Below are 20218 nucleotides of genomic sequence, written 5' to 3' on the forward strand. Positions count from 1 at the left end.
TCTGTCGTCTGATGGCTTATGCTGCAATTGACATGCAGGCGTTCCGGGTCATCTCTGATTGAAGTGGTGGTGGGAGTGTCCTCTGATCACGCCCTGAGGGGAATTGAGGGGATCTTGGGCATTGCTGTCGTCTGATCTGCTCGGGCTTAGGGGGCTTTTTTACTTGCTCATATTCTCTCTTGCTTCGCTGGATGTCTCGTATTTCTTGCTAAAAGCACCGGATTCCTTCTCCCACTCGCTGCGTCTAACACTGCTATCACCACCAACACAAAACAAAACAACAAGACAAACGCAATGGACATGAACATGGACATGGACATGGACACATCAACAACCATGGCCTCAATGGCATCCACAACCACATCCATGGCCATGGCCATGCCCTCCTCCACCACCACCACCTCCTCAATGGACATGTCCTCGACCTCAATGTCAATGACAATGACCTTCTTCACCTCCACCTCGACCCCCCTCTACTCCCTATCCTGGGCCCCCGCCACTACAGGCCAATACGCCGGCACCTGTATCTTCCTGATCGTCCTCACCATCATCCTCCGCTTTCTTCTCGCCCTGAAACCCATCCTCGAGACCCGTCTCTGGGCTGATTCCTCGCTTCACCATACCCACACCCACGCCCACATCGACAGCCCTGTCCACACGCAACCCGTCACTCCTGTCCGGGATATCCGACGGCGGTGGGCGCAGTGGAGGATTAATCCTGCGGCGGGGAGAGCGACCCTGGAGCTGGCAATTGCGGGGGTGGGGTATTTGCTGTTAGTACTTTTCTTTTTCTTTTTCTTTTCTCAAGGGTTAAGTTTGGATGTGGGTTGGATAGGTTGATGCTAATACTGAGTATGTGTATAGGATGCTGGCGGTTATGACCATGAACGTGGGATATTTTCTCTCCGTGTTGGGGGGAATGTGGCTTGGGACGTTCGTGTTGGGGGGGTTGGCGGCGGATAATTGGTGGGCTCATTGTTAGGGTCATGGTGATGAGGGAGTTTGGATTACATGTGTTTGCTTGCATAGCATAATGTGTTTTTCACTATGGGCTTGTTTGCTGGACGCTGTTGTCTTTTTATGAATCTTCTATACCCCGTCAGAGAGGGATGAGGAATATCTCATTGTGCTTGATACCAATACCATCTCAACTTAGATTGATTCTTTCCCAGATTCCATTGCATCCTAGGCCATGTTCTATATTACTTATTTAGGGAAACAACCTGCTAGATCCCCGCCACGATATACTTGGTCACTTGGTCGAAGTCATACTCCTGTTCTGTAGACTGTGCCGTCCACTCTTGAATGTCTGGGAGACGGTAAAGACCGAGGAACCTGGCGTGGAAATTCGCGAGTTTGCTGGCGTTTAAGCGCTCCATCAGCATCCGAAGAACGAATAGCTTATTATCATGTCGCATATTTCCACCATGCTAGCAACCGATTTTTTTTCTGAACAGGGCACGATACTCCATTGCCATTTGACCTGGGTTAGATGCGCAGTAGAGTCTGATCGAGTAGCTCATCGCCCCAGAAGAGGTGAGTCCCCCGCAGTGTGCCTCCATATCCCCGCCGTTGCTTCCGGATAACCCCCGTCCAACAGGCCAGGGTGTAGTGGTTGTGCAAAGTGTATCCGGTGCGGCGCCAGTATTTCTGTTGGCACTCTGTGTCGGTAAACCGGTAAACACAGGTGTGGACCTATAATGCTGTGCGATATTGAGAGGCAAGCACAGCCTGTGCATCTCCGAGGTCAAAGATCTTCACAAGATGTGTCCTCATCGGCATTTCCGGGTCGGGAAGACGGTTCTTTCATCATCTCGGCTGCAGCTATAATCACCGGTCAGAGATTGAAATGCTGGAATTCAATCGTTTTGACCCAGTGTCTCGAAACCCAGGAGGTCATGTCAAGCGTCAATTGAACGTGTGGGTGATCTTGTCTCCCAAATAGCTCGGATGTGGCAGGGTTTGAGGAGATATTCCATCAATCCACGTTGGATCGTCTGGCTCAGACCCAGCCTTGCCGAGTCAAAGTCTCCATGTGAAACGATCATCAATAGCATCTGGTCACTAGTCTTTGCAGCATCAGCCACGGTCTGCCTAAGACGTCCTAGAAAGAAACCCCGGAGCGCACCACCCTTGGGACCAACCGTGACTCTCTCCTGCCCCTCGGGTAGCATGTTCCCGTCGAGGACAATCAATCCTTCGACCCACTTCCCTCGGATGCCAAAATCAAAAAAAAAAAAAAGGAGAAATAGAAATAAGACTTGCTCACACTCGGATTCGAACCGAGGACCTCATGATTACTAGTCATGCGCTCTACCAACTGAGCCATGCGAGCTGGTGGATGTAAGTTGTCAAATACTCATGCTAGACAATTTTAACCTCAACATCAATCCAGCCTGGTGGGAGATTGATATTCCAGGCTTTCCACTTCCCCGCACATACTTTAAATCAAACCAGTGATTCGATTTCAGCCCGCAATCCCAGGCCCTCCTCCATCTGCACCTCCCAGCCAATCAACATCCTCATACTCATAAATCCTCGCAATCTATCCCCTCCATCCAAGATCCCTTGACACAATCCCTCTCCCTTACCATCAATTCAATCCCAATCACCACCACAACCATGCCTCCACCAGACCACCAACCCCAACCCACCCTCCTCCCTCCGGACCTGCTCGAATCCCAACTCTCCACCATCGACCTCCTAACCGCCATGTTCCCCTCGACAGGAGAAATCGACATCCCCCCCTCGAGCACCCCAATCATCTCTGCCCTCCAAACCTGGTGCCAGGACCCCAACACCCCCCTACCCAGCGGAATCCCCCCGACCATCCAGTTAGCCGTCTGCGCGCCACTGGCGGCCGACATCTCCAAAACCATCCCGATCAACATTTCCATTCCTCTGCAAACGACGGACCCAGACCCCCAACTCCCGCCCCCATGGACATACACCCTCCGCCAACCGACCTGGATCTCCAAGGCGGAACTCGCCACATTATCCGCCGACATGCCGCAGGACGACATCTTCTCCGCGCTGGAGTACGTCCAACACGAAGCGTCGCTGTTTCTGGAAACGCAGCAGAAGATGAACGACAGTCTATCACTTACGAACACGCCCTCGTCGGGGGCAAAGCGAAGCGCTGAGGACCCGTTAGTCCGAGTGTGGTTCTACTTCCCCTCGCTGTCGACTCGGGCGAAACGCAATGATCTCGTCAATCATGCGCCTACGTATTCACTTACCGGGTTTGTGTTGGCCGGGAAACCCGGCGTGTTGTGTCTGGAGGGCGCGTCGGTGGATGTTGATGCGTATATGAAATTCATTAAGACGTATTCGTGGGGCGATATCCCGAGTCATCAGAAGAAGGTGTCGGAGCGGTTTCGCGAGACGGTGGGCGTCGAGAGGGTGTTCTCCGGTATGGAGGAGATTACGGATTCGTTGGGGGAGAGAGGTGGGGAGAGAGCGAATCGGGGGGATATGCAGGCTTTGGAGGCGTGGTTGAAGGGGAGAGGGCTGGGGGAGGCGTTCGGGGAGGTGATTTTTTAGGAGATCGACTTGGGTTGGGTGTGCTATGTGATGTTGACAAATTCGATGGGACTGTGTCCTTTGATAGTATGATGATTGGATCTTGTTTGGATCGAGGGTGGACTGTCCTTTTCGCCGTTATATAGATGATAAATATGGCAGTGCTGAGTGTCTCCGCAAGGCATATCCACGGTTCAATCAAAGATTATAAGCACGCTATTGCCTTCAGATGGTGCACAAGGACACTGAGGCGTTGTGTGCCAAGGATCAATGCATGTCTTTAATAGAAGTGCCACTACACTGACGTCGACTTGGCGAATGTTAAGTCTCACTCCAAGGTTGGGAATACTGAAAGTGTCTCGAACCAATCGGTGCCTGAGCAGAAAAGGTTCCAAGCAATGGAAGATCATATGAACCCCGAAGTCCCTCAAGAATATTCCCTGTTATCGCCTTGATAGGAAGAAACAAGGAATCATCGATGTTGACACAGCTAACGAGGTGCCGAGTTGGAGCCAAAAAAATGGCCACGACCCGTCGGATGTAACATTGTCAGCCATTACTGAGAGTCCGGGGATATCAATGACGCGGCTAACTTTGAATATCAGTCGCTATATTAGTCGTCATGTTTTCAGTGGAAGGATGAATAACGAGACCGTCATTCTGATAAAGAGCTATTACTCGGTTCAGAGATCCGTACCATTGGCTCTGAGGAGCTCTTGTAAATACTATTCTGTCCCATAGAGTGGCGCAGAATAATGAAGGCAAGTTGTTTAGCATCTAACGGACGAAGAAGAATGACGCGCCGGTGGCGGCACGTGTTGCGCCCATACCTTAGGCATTTAGCATCTAAGGCACAACGTGCGTATATACCGATGGTCTCGACAAGACACTAAGGACTGTAATTCAATTGACACATTAATGCTGAGGCCTATGGTATGAATACGTCCCCAGCTCGAGCTCCGAGGATGGTCTATCTGACTATCTATCAAGAAACTCCATAATATCGATCGCGAGGGTGCAATACCTATCCCGGTCCGGGTTGGAGGGCATCTTTCTCGCGGCCGCACGAACCTTCGTTGTCCAATGATGCCAAAGCTGCCGACCTCGCTGCTGGCCCTCACCTCTGATCCAAGATTCTCGGATAACGTGCGCGCGGATAGTCTCCCCTGCTATGATTATGTAGATGGCACATACCATCGCTTTGCAGTCTTGCATCGTAGCAAGGGGATCGGCCATCAGAAAGAAGTCACGCAAGGCATGAGTGGGATAATTCAAAACATAGTGAAATCGGTCTTCCTCCCTCCATCGATCGAGTCGCAAGACCCCATATCGTATACAACGGGCGATGAAGGCGGAGAGGTTCACAAACATATCACAACGGTCTTCGGGTTTTTGTGTAGACTTGTCGGGATCTATGTCAACATCGCTGTCCAGATCGCTCTCATCATGATTTGGCTGGACTCTGCCGTCCTCTGTGTATACAGTGGCTTGTTAGTGCTCGCCCCTTGTAGACACCCTGCAAAAAAAAGGAATCCTTAGTACCGAACACCCTGGCCTTAGCCCATGCAGCATACGTCGTGCTCGCAAGTATTGGTTTCTGTGAATGATCAAGAACGTCGTCCTGTCTTTCAAGTAAGCAGTGGCCTTCAAAGACAAGCTGGCGCTAGAGAAATTCAATACGCACTTCCCATATTCGCATTGACATGATATCAAGCTTGCGGAGCTCAAGAATTAATTGGGCCAGTAAATATTGGCCTTCGTCGTGGAAGCTAGTTTGCTGTGCGTTGTAGAAAATACATCCATAGAAATTGTAGAGAAATGCCTCCACCCCCTGTTCACCTTGCAGCTGTGGGGGGGAGTTTCTGGAGTAGCGGATCATGACGTAGTATCTGTTGATATGACGTGCAATGGTGCTAGGAAGTGTTCCTTTTACTGCCAATAAGGGTTTGACAAGCGAAGCTATATTTCCAACGAGTTCGTGAATTTCCTCTTCCGGCAAAGGAATATACCAATTCACGCCATCGAGGATCGTGTTAGTCGATGCCATCGTGTTCCGTGTCGCGTAAAAAAGAAAATAATGAACGGTTCTTAGGTCGTTTGGAGCTGTGTCTATCTTAGGAAAGAATATTATTGTTTCATATGCAGGTAAAGATGCGTGCCTTTCTTGATGACACAGGATCTTTTTTATTTCAAGATAAGACCTTCTATGGAAGAAGCCTGGCAGGAGCGTTCAACATGTACGGTTGAAAACGGCAGGCACCTAGTTGCCTGGGTACCGGGCCGTTAGACCACTTCAGACTTGAATGATTAAAACCGACTGATCTTTGCATTTGTGGTTATATTGGAAAGATGAAACTTCCTGATGCAAATGTCAGTTCAGAAACGGTGGTGCTCAGTGCCACCAGTTGGTGGAAACAAGCTTTCGCAAGTGTAACGACCCCAGTCATGGCAGACGCTACAAAACGCTCGATACTTTATTCCGATAAAGCCTTCCCAGAACGACGATCGATTGCTGGACCAGGTCAGCATCTTCCGACTTGGCATCGGTGGGATCCTTTCAAGGGGGCACTTTTCGGTCTGCGGGCATCATGTTGTTGATCGCGAAGAGTCAAACTTGACGGGAAAAAGACCGGGGTACTCCGTATGCAAATTGCCAACGCGTTGTGACCGTGCATTTTATGGCCCCGCCTAGAAAGCAGTGTTTAATTGAGTCGGCTTTTTCTCTGCTTATGTCGATCGCGGTCGTGGTCCAGACCAGGTGACGAGCCTGCATCGGTCCGTCGGATGGATCAGGCATCTCCAGCTCTAGAAAACAGAGTTTTCCATGACTCTAGCCTCCAGATATCGAAGCACGTTGATAACCGCGAAAAGTCGCCATTCAACAGTCTCGGATTCCTCTCGATATCATTGAATACAGAATCAGTAACCCACCCGGCAGTCGATGCTGGGGACGCTAATTGGCGGCAAGACTAGTTCGGCAATCTCGCCATCGAGAGTGCCTCTTGCGACAATCTGCACATGGGGATAATGGCATCGGATCTTGCCGCTCGCCTGTCTTTTTTCGAGCGCGTGGGAGCACCTTTGCATTTCTATGACCTAATCTGGCGCATTCAAATCAGGTTATCGTCGGCCGGCGTGGGAAAATCTTTGCACGTTGAGATGGCTAGTTTGTAGCGGAAACATATAACTAGCGGCTGCGCGACGCAAGGCTCAATGCTGTGCTCTCAGTGCCAGCGACACATCACATCCAGTCCGCGATCCTCGACATTCGCAACATCCAGGGGCTGTGATTGAAGGAGTCGAACACTTCGGCATTATCAGCAACAAACATGTCGACCCATGAGATCGAGAATGGTGCCGAGGTGCCTGTCAAGCGGGTCTGGTACCGCACATCGCTATTCAATGCGTGTGTGATCGGTGCCGTCGGTTTTCTCGCGCCCGGTCTTTGGAATGCGATGAACTCGCTCGGTGCCGGTGGCGAGGAGAAGCCCTTCCTAGTCAATGCCGCCAATGCTCTCGTCTTTGCCCTAATGGGCTTCTTCTGTCTCTTTGGCGGGCCCATCGCCAATCGAATTGGTCTCAAATGGACACTCCTTCTCGGTGCGGCGGGATACCCTGTTTATGCAGCGGGTCTGTACACCAACAGCAAATACGGCAACGTCTGGCTGGTGCTTGTTGGTGCAGTTGTCTGCGGTATTTCTGCCGGTCTGTTCTGGGCCAGTGAGGGTGCCATTGCGATCGGATATCCCGAGCCTTCCAAGAGGGCACGATACCTCAACATCTGGGTTTGGTGGCGGACAATGGGCCCGATTATTGGTAACTCGATTGTGCTCGGATTGAACATTAAGACGAAAGGCGAGGGGAGCGTGGGAGTCTCCACCTACATTGTCTTCATCGTGCTGCAGTGTCTGGCTGTTCCGGTCGCCCTTCTTTTGACGCCGCCTGACAAAGTGCAGCGTGCAGACGGCTCCCCTGTAGTTGTTCGTGTGGAGGAGTCATGGGCAGCGGAGTTCAAAGCTCTTTGGAAGACCTGCAAAAACCGCACCGTCATCCTTCTGCTTCCGATCTTCTGGGCTGTCTACTTCAATGAATACTCGAGCAACTTTGAGACATACTATTTTGGAGTGCGAGCTCGCGCACTGATCGCCTTCCTGTCCGACTGGGTCACCCTTCTCGCTTCCCAGATTATCTCCCACTGGCTCGACTGGAAGAAGGTCGATGCGAAGAAACGTCTTACATACGGGTGGTACTGGGTTATCATCGTGCACGTTGCGACGTGGATCCTCGCCTGGGTAGTCCAGGAGGAGTACACAGCCAACCCCCCGATGCTCGACTTCACGGACCCCGGGTTCTGCAAGGGCGCCTTCGTGCTGTTCATGTGGTCGTTCGCCCAGCAGACAGGGCAGAACTGGCTGTATTATCTGGTCGGCTCGATGACGGATAACATTGCCGAGCTGACCAGATTGACCGGTATCCTTCGAGGGCAGGAGAGTTTCGGAGAAGCCATCTCCTACGGCCTGAACACGAGGGACTGGTACGGTGGTCGGGTGCCTATGGCTGTGAATACCATCTTGCTTGGTGAGTTAGATGTAGTGTGGATAATTTCTGGAGAGCATCAGCTAACCTGGAGGCAGGCTTGTGTGTGGTTCCCACGTGGATTGTTGTCCGGAAACATGAGATGGATGCGAATGTCGAAGAGGCTGAGAGGGCGACGGGGTGGGACAAGAAGAGGGCGGAGGACAAGAACATCGATGCCGAAGTGACGGAAACCACGGTGGGTGCCTGATGGAGGATCATGGAAGTGCTATTCTCTTGGGACGCACCAGATTGGAAATCCACTTAGATAGCCTCACAGTCCCCATAGTTAGTGAATCTCAAATGAGTAAGCATTAGCAGGTCCCATAATCTCTTCCTTCTCCGCCACAACCATGAGGTAAGACAAAGGATCCGCCCACTCCCGACCGTCAGCACCATTCCATCCCCAACTCCCAATATACAACTATCGATCCTTCCCACGACCGCTGGTTCCATGGTCGCTTGATCCTCAAAGCCCGCGCACGGTCCTGGACTAAGACTTCCCACGACGCGACATAACCTCAGACGCCCAGCAAACAACCGCGATGCCGTCTGCGAAAACCAACATTCTCGCGATTTCGATTGCGATCCTAACGGCACTCCTCTCCTCATATGTTCCACAAATCAACCAAGTTTTCGTCGACAAAGCCGTCGAACATGGAATCGCCTTACCCCAAATACTCATCCTGCCACCTACCGTCACCGATGTGACTCGCGACGTCAAATACATCGGAAGCTTCTCTGCCGGAGTAGATCATTTCCAGAATATCTTCTATGCAGAGGAGCCAACCGGCCCGCGACGCTTTGCTCCTCCGGTTCCTGTCAAGCCTGCCAAGGGATCGGTGATCGATGCTACCCGCCCCGGTGCATGGTGTCCGCAAGGAACCGGGGTTATTCTGCCGTTCACCAGTCTGGTGACTAATGTGAGCGAGAACTGTCTGAGCTTGAGGATTGCAAGACCGAGGGGGGTCAAGAGGGGAGAGAAGCTGCCCGTTGTGGTGTATCTGCATGGAGGTATGTGAATATTACCTAGTTGGCATCTTTGATGGCGATACTCATGTCGTTTGTCCGGAAGGTGGTCATGCGTTGGGCTCGGCTTCGGATATTCTGTATAATCCTGATGGCTTGGTGAAAGAAGCTGTTGCTTCTGGAACACCGGTGATTTACGTGGGGATCAACTATCGGCTGGGATGTAAGACTGTAGATTCTGGTTTGCACGAGACCCTTCGCTGACATCCGATAGTCTTCGGCTTTGCGACAAGTAGAGCCATGATCGAGACCAAACAGACAAATGCTGGACTACGCGATCAGCGATCGGCTTTGGAATGTATACTGGAGCAAATCAGCAATATGCTACTAAACACTAACTGGGTGTAGGGGTACGGGATAACATCGAAGCATTTGGAGGTGATCCCATGAGAGGTAAGCTTGTTCTAGAATGATTGGGCTGGAACACATGATACTAAGCCCCCAGTAACTGCCATCGGCCAAAGCGTAGGAGCAAGCGACATTGGCCTGCACCTGCTCTCCTTCAACGGGACCCAGGGTGTTCCATTTCAACAGGCTGTGTCAGTGACTCAACTGGGCACAATTCCATCACTAACCTCTTCACCATCAGGATGATGTCCGGCGCTCCAGGGTTGAACTTCAATAGCAACCCCGAACTAGTCGCAAACAACACAGCCAACATAGCCAGCCAAGTCGGATGCGTCGATGACGCCGACTCCCAGTCCATCAAAACATTAGAATGTCTCCGAACAATCCCCGCCGACGTCCTCACTAATTTAACCGTCACCTCCGCTCGCGCTGCTCGTCCCCCATTTGGCGAAGGCTACTTCTACCCGACCATCGACAAGGACTTCCTTCACGGCAGACCCTCTGAGCTCCTACGCGATGGTAAACTGGTCAAGGGTGTTCCCATAATTGCGTCCTGGGTGGCCAACGACGGCGCGTGGTACGCCCCACCCCATAGTGCAACCGACGAAGAGGTCCTAGATAGTTTCGGACTTTGGCTGTACAACCTGTCATCGTCGACGAAAGAGAGACTGTTGGACTTATATCCGGTGGAAGAGTTCGATCACATGGTCCGAGAAGGCTATGATGGCCCTATTTCCGCGCACTACTATCGTGCCGCACAGATGAACCGAGACATCTGGTTCACCTGCCCGGTTCTAGACTTCACGTGGAACTATGTTCAGAACAAGGGAGCGAACTTATCAGATGTGTGGTTGTACGAACACAATGCGACTCGATACACGCCCGTGTTCGAGGCCATGGGTGTGCCAATGTGGCGAGTTGCTCACCTGAGTGATATCCCATACGTGTTAAACAACCCTGGTCTGGTGGGTGGTGCGGATAATTCAGATGACCAACGGGAACTGGGGAGAACGGTCAGTCGCGCGATTATTGGGTTTGTTCATTCTGGTACCCCACAAAGTGAAGCTCGGAGTTGGCCATTCGCATTCTCTGGCATTGCGACGGAGCAGCTCTTGGGTGATTATCCAACCAAACTCACCATCCAAGTATTCGGGGGTGATCAGCACGCCGAGACAGTGACTGTCAGCAAGGATGATGACTCTAAACGCCGGACAGTGGTAGAGAATGCGGTATCTTGGGAAAGGCTCTTCGACCGATGCGAATTTATCAACAGTCCGCAGATGCGTCAGGAAGCCGGGGTGTAGAGCCCTCTTGATTGTTCGTTAACAAGCGATGTTAGTTCCCGGTGGGACAAGTTGTACAAAATCTAAAAATACGTTGGTTATTCTATCTATAATAATCTCAAACAGCCGAAGCACGTATTCGAATCACATCTGTATAGCAAATCTCCGCCCTCCGCCCTCCGCCCAGAAACAACGACGCACAACACCTTGTTTACAATCTCAGTCACCTCAACATCGGCAACACAAACCGAATGACCTCCATGCCCGTCTCCGACCCCAAGACCACCCCAGCACCAGGCTGCAACCTAACCGCAGACTCCTGCCTCACCCCCTCCCCAGCAGCGACTCCCTCCCCCCTCAGCACAAACAGCAACTGCACCGCATCCCCGCCTTGATCTCCACCTCCCCCCCGGCATCCACCTTCCACATATCCGCGACGGTCTCCCTCTCCGTAAACACCCCCAAGGGCTTCCTCCACGCGCCCTCCCCAACCCTCTTCCACGCAAACCCCTCCGGCTTCACCACCACCGTCCCCGCATACCGAGGGGCCGGATACACCAACGGCCGTCCACACATCTCCTCCCACAGCGCCTCATACCCATCCTTCCCCTTCTTCTTCCCTTCTTCTCCCACCACCACCACCACCATCCCCACCCACATCCCCACCCACATCCTCCCCCTCACCATCACTCCTCTCGACAAACCTCCCCCCCTCAAACCCCCCCTTACCATTCAACCTCGCCTGCGCCTCCTCCAACTCCTCAAACCCCAAATACCCCTGCCCGCTCGCGCCCCCGAACTGCAACACCAGCACGTCGCGCTCGCCCTCCGTGTCGCGCTGCGGGCCATATGGTACGCCTTCGGGGTGGTAGGAGAGTTCGCCCTCGCGGAGGAGAATGTCCGGGGCGATGGAGACGTCGCCGCGGTACGCGAAGCGGAACTGGTCGAAGTTGTGTTTGTGGAGCGGGGAGAAGAAGCTCGTTTGCCGGCCGATTGTGAATAGGTAGTTTTCCTGCGTGCCGGGGGTGCCTTTGAAGAGGTGTTTGAAGGAGAGGCCTGGGCCGCGGTGGGTGAGCGAGAGGGGGATGTAGGGGTGGGTTGAGCCGTGGATGATTTCCATTATTTGGGTTGGTGGGTTGGTGGAGAGGGATGTGGTTGTGGTTATTCCTGTGTTTGGGGGTTCTGGGATGTATGAAGTGTAGAAGTACGATCAGAGACAGGGATTATGGAGGGTTTAAATATATGAAATTTTGGGTGAGATATACTATCTGGTATCAGTCAACTGCCCACATGTATAGATACTTAGATTACTGACACGAGGCGGGGCTGAGGGATGGGCGGGTTGGATGGGATTGTGGTGGACAATGCTGATCCTGCCGACGGGGATTGGTCGGTTCGCGTATATAAGGTGCACTAGGCTACTAGCCGTTGTTTTTTTTTTTTTTTTTTTTGGCTTTCATGATGTAATTCCGCGTGTACATGATCAGTATCTGGTAGTGGATACTCCACTGGGGCAGTGAACCTTCTGCAGGAAGCTCCAAGTGGTTGGTATTGTATTTGCCATGACTGGCTACCTATTTCAATCGGGTACTACGACCAGGCCAATCAGGCAACTTTCAGTCTATACACTATACAGATCCGATAGTGTCATAGGATGGTTCCATTGATTTCGCTGACCTTCCTATCAGGATGTCTATGTTGATTATTCCCTCTAGCGCGCAATTTCATGATTTTGAGCCATATTTTCTATCCTTGTGATGTTTTACGTGTCCGACAATAAAACAGAGCGATGAGACTGTAAGACATGATACTGTAACCTGCCTCATCTGGTAATATAGAACAAGTAGCGAAGTAGCGGAACGTGCGCGCGACCAAATACAGTGGCGGATGCAAGGAAAGCATGACACTCGGCTAAGTGTCCTCTTCACTAGCAGCCAATGTAGCAACCGCCCTCCACGCCTGTATAATAGCACGTCTGAATCAATTTTACCAGTCGACACTCTGCTCCATCTTGTCCTCCGCCACCAATACGGTCGCCTTGGCCCACAACTTCTTTTTATCGTAATCTTCACCGTTCTCGTTTCCAAATGCCAGAACGGCGGGCTGGACACATACAAGAATAGGGTTGCCGTCGAGCCGGTTGTCATCTTCATCAAGATGATGGAAGCGATGCGCGGTCATTTCTGTATCCGAGGAGTCGAAGACTTGCAAAGGTTCTACGCCGCGGCAAACAATATAGGTCCGCTGGGTCCACAAAGATAGTGCAAGCGTTCCAGCCGTGGAATACAGCTTGTGCAAATCGGACGCTCGGACTTGCTGCTCTTCGTTGTTTTTGACTTGGCGCAGAAGAACATGGGCTGGCCCGCTGAGAAACGCGGCGACTTGGATGTTTACAACCCGTTCTAGCTGGCGTGATAGGTGAAGCTTCGTATCATTTGCCGAGGCCGATAGAACTCGCAATGTCTGAGATCGCCAGACATGAGCTTCCGCTTCATTACCTGCATCCTGGTCAATCAATTGTTTGGCTAGACCATTCATTCTTGGCATGCTTACCTCGGATCATGATCTGGTACAGATTTTGCATTTCCTCCTTTCCGGGCAGTTTGAGATCATGGTCCAAATGGCCTAACAGAAGGAACGGGTCGGTGAAGTCCGAAAATATGCTTTTTGCTAACAGTGCCTGGATGAAGACCATCGGGACCCTATTAGGTGGGATCGGGATCTGCGGGGCCAGAGACCTCCAGTTCTTCTGGACACAGTAGCCATTCAAGGCCTCAATCACCATATCCAGCTGGTCGCTCGAGACTTGCTGCAGGTCCGCAATGTTTCCAACACTGAAAGTCCTCGCCCAGAGGCGCAAACCTTCTTGCAACTTGGTCAGTTCGTCCCTCACCACCCTATGCTCTCTGGGCGCCCAGGCTCCTTTTGCCATGGATCGAAGGGCACCTTCTTGGGCTGTCACGGCTACAGATCGTAGCTCATGACAGACGTTTCCCAGGTCTCTCAATTTGTTCTCCTGGTGAAACGCAGCGCGCCTCAAGTAGTGGATCTGGGTATCACGACGATTGATTTCTAGTTGCAACTCCCGAATAAGCCCAGTGTAACCTGCTTCACTTGTTTCCCGAGATTCTTCAAGTCTGCGTATCTTTGTCAAGTACTCTACCTTGATGCGTTCTTTGAAAGTCTGGATATCCTCTGTCCCCTCTGAATCGTGTATGTGGGTATTGTTCTCAGGATTCTTTGAGTCGGTTTCACTAGGCTTCAGTCGGTAGCGCTCCTCATTCTCCACTTTTGCTATTTTGCGAAGCCGCTCATTGCCAGGTGGACTTCTGCTGGGGTAGTTGTCGCTTGCAGGTGTAATGTCCGGCGACCTCGGTGCGGAAATTCCTATTTGGCGTCGAGAATACTGCAGTTTCAGAATCAGGGCAAGGAAGATGGGGAGGGTCCGTCCTACTGAAGGAAGAAGTCCATCCACCAGATTTCCGAAAATGTCATTCAAACGGCTAGCTCTGTTTGCGTTCATATCTCTTCCCGAGTTCATGTCTTTAGCAGACAAGGGTTCCTTGGAAGGCACGTTGAAGAGTGTTAGCTGAGTATTCCTCCCATGCATGCAACCGGCAGTTCCTCTTACCTGCGGATTATTCTCCATAATGCCAACCCGAAATCAACAACCAGTCTTGCGCCTAATGAGAGACTTGATATATGATTGAAGCTGAATTATATCTGCCCAACCAGGCGACGGGGAAGATGAGATAAAGTCAGGACAGGAGACAAACACGCGAGGATGAGTGTGAGGCAATGATGAGTGTAAGATGAGGATGAGGGTGAGGTGAGGAGTAGTCTCAGATGAGCAAGAGCATGAGATGGGGACAATTGTGAGATGAGCATGGGTGTGAGGTGGAGTGAATATGAAAGGTAAGGAAGGCGGGGTGTGAATGGAGGGTTGGGGGGGGGGGTAGAAAAAGCGAGACCAGACGTATTGTGTTTCTTCTCCAGGCGCGTCCTTATTTTACTTTCTGCTTCTTCCCCCCGCTACCTACCCATCTCTTCTCTCTTCAGACCTCGTCTTGCCCGCTCTCTAAAGTCTCGCTGTATTGATATCCTTGAGAGGATCTGAACTATATCGAGCCCTCTGTTACCCTAAAAGGGTGAAGCGCCCTCTCCACCATCTTTCATACCTCAACACCTTTTGATTTCCGATCTCTGAGGGAGAAAGACGCGATGTCTACCACAGCCACCACTAAAATAGCTCTAAAGCACAAGATCATTGTTGGCGTCGATTATGGCACAACCTACACTGGTATTATCTCTAGCTGCTACTTGCTATAGGAAATTGCTAACAACAACATGCTGTTTCATAGGGGCTGCTTACGTTAGTACCAAGGAGTGTGGCCTGAGTGATATTGTCTTAATTAGTACTTGGCCGGGCCCGACTCGTGATACCGAGACAGTCTTTAAGACTCCATCTCGCATTGCGTACCCCGCAGATAACCCGCGGATTTCTAGCAAGCGATGGGGATACCAGGTTGAACCGGGAATGACAGCATATTCTTGGACTAAACTACTTCTCGACAACAACACCCCCCTGACTGAATATGATGACTCCGCTCTGAACAAAGCCTCCGGGGCTGGTATATTGGTTCTTCCTGAAGGCAAAACCGCTGTAGACGTCGTGGCTGACTATCTGGGCGAAGTTTACAGCCATATCATGAATACCATTGCCAAGCAGATTACCGAGCAGACTCTCAGTCTAACTCCTATCGAGTTCTGGCTTTCCATCCCTGCAATCTGGTCAGATCAGGCCAAAGCTGCCACTCGCACCGCCGCCGAGCGTGCTGGTTTTGGCTGCAGTTTGCTACGTCCCCAGGATACGATCTTCATGATCAATGAGCCCGAGGCAGCAGCTATCACGGCGTTGGAAAAGTATACGAGGTCTAGCAGAGGAGGATCAGTCAAAGTAAGCAATCACTGAATATACCTGACATACAAATATGTCACATACAGCTAATATTTGGCGCTAGCCTGGCGATGGTGTTTTGATTTGTGACTGCGGGGGAGGTACAGTAGTAGGTCACGCATCGACGCTATATATTTACATAAACAGCGTATCTGACTTGCCCTCTAGGATATTACTACCTACCTTGTGAACCAAACAGAGCCAGCGCTCAAGTTTGAAGAGCTCTGCACCGGGATCGGTAAGTTCTCAAATGGCCCGCCATCGAACGTTCTGCAGGTATTGATGAGCAGGGGGCAAATGCGGGTCAACCGCCGTGGACCGAAGGTTTTATCAACTCATGTCGGAGCGGTTTGGTGATGCTTTTGACACGCTTCCGATGAAAAGGAAGGGTCCCGGCAGCGACTTCATGAAGAGGTTTGAAATCATCAAACGTGACTTTGGATTTTCGGATGAGCAGACAATCTTCGGGATTCCAATCAATATGGCCCTCTCAGTTCCCAACCCTTGCCATTTTGACGACGAAGAGCGTCTTGTCCTTCTTTCCAGGTACGATGGCCCACCCCTTTAAGTTTACCTCGCTTACTGAGCTGCCTGAAGTGAGGACTTGAAGGAGATGTTTGATTCTGTCGTGGAGCAAATTCTCAACCTTGTTCGTCAGCAGATCAGGGATGCAAATGCAGAGAGTGGTAATGGTGTCATTACTGTAAGATCACAGTGACCTTTCCTAAGAAAGCCCTGATCGTGAATTGCGTCATATTTATCTGGTATCTAACGAAATGCAGAGAATCATCCTGGTTGGTGGTTTTGGGGATTCTGAGTACCTGCGAAAGGCGTTCCATCATGCCTTTGAAGCGGGATCAGGGGGTAACATTACCATCACAGTTCCTGATAGCCCGTAAGTTCCCCTATTTTGGCCGAGAACAGTTTTCGCGAGTGCCAACCTGTTGTTTCAGACAAGCCGCCATCGTACAAGGAGCAACTCTCCGTGGACTAGAGGGTTTTCGATGCAGCACACGGAGGTGCCGTCGTCATTATGGCTTTTCATGGGGCATTCCATTCAGACAAGGTTTTGACAAAGAGAATGACTCATATATTCATCCTTTCACCGGGGAGAAAATGGTGAGGGGCATCATGAACTGGATGATTGCAAAGGTTTGTCTAAGCCCGCTGGTTTATCTATTGGAAGGTCTCTGACGGGATGACCGAAAGGGGGAGAAATACTCGGAGGGCCACACTTGTACGGTTGCTGTCACCCATAGTGCCAGCACTCGTCAGATCTCAATCCCTCTTTACTCGTGTGATCTGCAATACGCTCCTGAGCGAAACGATGAACCAGGTAAGCATGTCGACCCTATGGACTAATCCTGTGTTTGACCTTGGTATAGCTATCAATCGCATTGGCACAATCGTTTCTGATCTCTCAAATATAGACCTTTCCGGGTTTGAGCAAAAGGTGATCGGAGGTGTTGTCAATAGCAACGTGACATACACTCTGAAAGTCATCTTCGGCGCAAAAGAAGGGGTGTTGAAGTTCAAAGTCGTCTGTCAAGTGAAGGTCATTGGGAAAGCAATGATCAACTTTACAACTGATATGGTCCATAGCTCATAATCATGAGTTATGGAAAGAGAAGCTCTACGTAAGTTACAAAGGCTCTGTGTTGGCACGCTTCAGTGTCCAGTTCATGTCATATTTTCACTCATAAGGGTAATATGTTCTTGAGTCCTTAATGGTACAAATCCCTGACAAACACTCCTTCACTCTACTTTCCTCACTGCCTCATCATCATTATATTAACACTGCTTTACTTCCTTAATCTTCCCTTGTCATTCCGGGGTAATGGCATGGCCCCTAATGTCTTGTATTGTACATGCTTGAGCATTGCTAGATACTAGTCTTCCATGTAGAAAGCAGGCAACTAGGTTCTGTTGGCCTGGTGAAGGCCTTCTGGACTCAAAATATTTACCAACACTCTTCATCCTGCGAACCCTCAGAGCAACAAATCTCGCAAGTACAGTTCTCACTATTTCTCCCTACCCGGTCTGCCTAATCCCCTTGATTTAACGAAACTATAAGTCTTTGTTCCACCACATATCTCGTCCTATACACCACATTTTGCCACTAATTAGGCAATTTGTCATCCCTTGAATAGTTTCACTTTACGGTCGCTTTCTTCCATCTTTATGATCGCGAGGCACCTAGAGTCATCTAGTCTACATCTCATCAATACACTGATTCCAGGTCCTTGTTTCTTTACTGTAAGTTCTGTCAAACCTAATAATGCTGAAATAGGGCTTATTTTAACTTTTATAAACTCTAGGAACGGGGAAACACAGCAACGCCACTAAACATGGTGGTAGATTAAAAAATGAGAGGCGACTACAGGCCTTCCTACTCCCTTCCCTTCGTGTATCCGTAGGGGCGTTGTGTTGATGATGATAATTGACTTCTAGCTAACGGCAAGAAGAGATCACTGCGGGGGATCGATTTTGGCTCGGAGTTAGTTGCCCGAACTCTCCGATAAATCCGCATAAGCCTAAGTCCGAGGGCTGAGGATCTTCAGAGCCTTGGGAAACAGGGCTGCAACTTCGGGCTCCGACGAGAGTCACTAAAGCGCGACCGGACCAGCAGCAGTTTGACACCCACTTTTCTCGCTGTGGTGATTTCCCCCGGCGTGGTTGCTAGCGTGTCCAGGGTTTAATGAGCATTCCTTGCCACCTCGGATTGACCCCGTCGGATGGTCCGACGCTACGGCAATTCAAGACTAGGGGATCCCCCCCCCCCCTTTGCCGAATTCCGATGGCGGCGGTTAAAAAGGAATCGATTTCCTGACGACAACACTTGAACACAGATGCGTGGAGTCGTAGCGTGAAAATCATCTCAGCATGACTGCCGTGCCTGAGACCCAGCAGCCGCGCCCTGCGGATGAGGAAAAGGCTGGACGACCGTCGGGACCGGACCCGAATCTAGTCACTTGGGACAAGAACGACCCCGAGAACCCGCATAACTTTTCCACGGCCTACAAATGCTGGATCACGTTCCAGCTGGGCATGCTGGCCCTCAGCGCCAGTCTGGGCTCCAGTATCATATCGCCTGCAGAGACGGCTCTAGAAGAATATCTTGGAATGAGCACCGAGGTCGCCATTCTTTCCGTGTCTCTCTACATGTAAGGGGTGAAATCTGACCGGCAGAATATTCAACCGCTAACAAAGCGCAGTCTCGGTTTTGCGTTTGGGCCATTATGCTGGGCCCCTATCTCGGAGCTCTGGGGACGTCGCTTGTCGATGCTACCGGCGGTCTTTATCCTCGGCCTATTCAGCATCGGAACAGCAACTAGCAAGAACACCGCCTCGCTGCTGATCACGCGGTACTTCGCTGGCCTCTTTGGCTCGGCCCCCGTCAGCAATGTATCGGCTGCCCTGGGCGATATCTTCCACATGAAGGCTCGTGGCATTGCCAGCACATCCTATGCCATCTGCGTGGTAGGCGGACCGACGATGGGACCCTTGATCGGGTCTGCTTTGGTCACGAATTCAAAGCTCGGATGGCGGTGGACCGAGTACATCGAAGCCATCATTGTGTTCTTCGTCTTCACCGTCACTTTTTTCTGCCTCCCAGAGGTATACGGGCCGGTGCTTCTACACAAGAAGGCAGTGCGTCTGCGCAAGGAGACTGGTAACGAAGACCTATACCACCCGCACGAGCACATCAAGGTCGACTTCCACTCCATTGTAACCAAGCACTTTTCCCGACCGCTTATCATGCTTGTATCTGAACCGATGGTCACCGTGATCGCGCTGTACGCCTCATTCACATATGCAATCCTCTATCTCACTCTCGAGGTATTCCCCATCGTCTTCGATGACATCCGCCAGTGGAAGCCCGTGGTGGCCACACTGCCTTTCCTCGGCCTCTTCGTCGGCGTGCTGTTCTCCGCGGCTTTCATCATTCTGGTAGGCCAACCCTATTACATCCGCAAGTGGGAAGAAGGCGGCGGAAAGCCAGTCCCTGAAGCACGGCTCATGCCCATGGCGGTCGGAGGATTCCTATTCACGGCTGGTCTCTTCTGGTTCGGCTGGACCGCAGGCGTATCTTATTCCTGGGTGTTGCCCGTTGTGGCGGCTGGGATGTTCGGATGCGGCTTCTGTATCATTTTTGGGCAGTGTATTAATTTCCTCGTCGATACGTACGGACCCTACGCCGCGTCGGCAACTGCGTCCAACACGTTCCTGCGAAGTGTGCTTGCGGCGGCGTTCCCGCTTTTCTCGCAGCCCATGTTCCGTAACCTGGGGGTCGGACCGGCCATGTCCATCTTGGGAGCTGTTGCGGCGGCAGCCATTCCGGTTCCTTTCTTGTTTATGATTTATGGCAAGCGCTTGAGGAAGATGTCGAGGTTTGCGCCGTTCAAGGGCTGAGAAGACTACTAGATTAGATAGTGCTTAATTACTAAATATAGACTAGAATATACAAGACGAGCTTGTGTTGGGCTTTTTCTTACCCTTGCCG

The 20218-nt window shown here is 51.2% G+C and overlaps 9 protein-coding genes and 1 non-coding gene across 10 annotated transcripts; 6 read left to right on the forward strand and 4 right to left on the reverse strand.

Moving 5' to 3' along the window:
- The first annotated feature begins 85 nt into the window (after positions 1-85).
- Positions 86-1141, forward strand: BO70DRAFT_426868 (copper transporter family protein). The gene is made up of 2 exons (XM_025547835.1): positions 86-773; positions 865-1141. Exons 1-2 carry the CDS (start codon positions 295-297, stop codon positions 980-982), a joined length of 597 nt encoding a protein of 198 aa, XP_025402417.1. The 5' UTR covers positions 86-294; the 3' UTR covers positions 983-1141.
- Positions 1142-2262: 1121 nt separating this feature from the next.
- On the reverse strand, positions 2263-2335 carry BO70DRAFT_t68. Its single transcript has one exon. It is a non-coding gene; the product is annotated as a tRNA-Thr (tRNA).
- Positions 2336-2489: 154 nt separating this feature from the next.
- BO70DRAFT_331114 (DUF1115 domain protein) lies at positions 2490-3543 on the forward strand (the record flags this gene model as incomplete). Its single annotated transcript, XM_025540860.1, has 1 exon — positions 2490-3543. Exon 1 carries the CDS (start codon positions 2623-2625, stop codon positions 3541-3543), a length of 921 nt encoding a protein of 306 aa, XP_025402418.1. The 5' UTR covers positions 2490-2622.
- Positions 3544-4299: 756 nt separating this feature from the next.
- BO70DRAFT_393738 (uncharacterized protein) lies at positions 4300-5569 on the reverse strand (the record flags this gene model as incomplete). Its single annotated transcript, XM_025546403.1, has 4 exons — positions 4300-4352; positions 4644-4994; positions 5065-5143; positions 5207-5569. The coding sequence occupies 4 exons, from the start codon at positions 5567-5569 to the stop codon at positions 4300-4302; spliced, it is 846 nt and encodes a 281-aa protein (XP_025402419.1).
- Positions 5570-6851: 1282 nt separating this feature from the next.
- BO70DRAFT_331117 (DUF895 domain membrane protein) lies at positions 6852-8308 on the forward strand (the record flags this gene model as incomplete). Its single annotated transcript, XM_025540861.1, has 2 exons — positions 6852-8100; positions 8157-8308. 2 exons carry the CDS (start codon positions 6852-6854, stop codon positions 8306-8308), a joined length of 1401 nt encoding a protein of 466 aa, XP_025402420.1.
- A 334-nt stretch (positions 8309-8642) lies between these two features.
- BO70DRAFT_331120 (alpha/beta-hydrolase) lies at positions 8643-10778 on the forward strand (the record flags this gene model as incomplete). Its single annotated transcript, XM_025540862.1, has 6 exons — positions 8643-9111; positions 9173-9289; positions 9341-9424; positions 9475-9519; positions 9572-9665; positions 9716-10778. The coding sequence occupies 6 exons, from the start codon at positions 8643-8645 to the stop codon at positions 10776-10778; spliced, it is 1872 nt and encodes a 623-aa protein (XP_025402421.1).
- A 336-nt stretch (positions 10779-11114) lies between these two features.
- BO70DRAFT_426872 (uncharacterized protein) lies at positions 11115-11943 on the reverse strand (the record flags this gene model as incomplete). The annotated part of the gene is made up of 2 exons (XM_025547836.1): positions 11487-11943; positions 11115-11377 (listed from the first exon to the last, which is right to left on the reverse strand). Exons 1-2 carry the CDS (start codon positions 11875-11877, stop codon positions 11115-11117), a joined length of 654 nt encoding a protein of 217 aa, XP_025402422.1. The 5' UTR covers positions 11878-11943.
- Positions 11944-12743: 800 nt separating this feature from the next.
- Positions 12744-13689, reverse strand: BO70DRAFT_418361 (uncharacterized protein; the record flags this gene model as incomplete). The annotated part of the gene is made up of 2 exons (XM_025547447.1): positions 12744-13255; positions 13311-13689. The coding sequence occupies 2 exons, from the start codon at positions 13687-13689 to the stop codon at positions 12744-12746; spliced, it is 891 nt and encodes a 296-aa protein (XP_025402423.1).
- A 1289-nt stretch (positions 13690-14978) lies between these two features.
- Positions 14979-17323, forward strand: BO70DRAFT_418363 (Hsp70 family protein; the record flags this gene model as incomplete). The annotated part of the gene is made up of 10 exons (XM_025547448.1): positions 14979-15057; positions 15119-15714; positions 15779-15823; positions 15883-15952; positions 16002-16260; positions 16312-16417; positions 16497-16609; positions 16668-16866; positions 16924-17050; positions 17100-17323. The coding sequence occupies 10 exons, from the start codon at positions 14979-14981 to the stop codon at positions 17321-17323; spliced, it is 1818 nt and encodes a 605-aa protein (XP_025402424.1).
- A 1249-nt stretch (positions 17324-18572) lies between these two features.
- Positions 18573-20183, forward strand: BO70DRAFT_331124 (MFS transporter). The gene is made up of 2 exons (XM_025540863.1): positions 18573-18878; positions 18930-20183. The coding sequence occupies exons 1-2, from the start codon at positions 18598-18600 to the stop codon at positions 20125-20127; spliced, it is 1479 nt and encodes a 492-aa protein (XP_025402425.1). The 5' UTR covers positions 18573-18597; the 3' UTR covers positions 20128-20183.
- The last annotated feature ends 35 nt before the right edge of the window (positions 20184-20218 follow it).

The sequence above is a fragment of the Aspergillus heteromorphus genome (assembly GCF_003184545.1).
Source record: "Aspergillus heteromorphus CBS 117.55 chromosome Unknown BO70scaffold_4, whole genome shotgun sequence".
Taxonomy (NCBI): Eukaryota; Fungi; Ascomycota; class Eurotiomycetes; order Eurotiales; family Aspergillaceae; genus Aspergillus; species Aspergillus heteromorphus.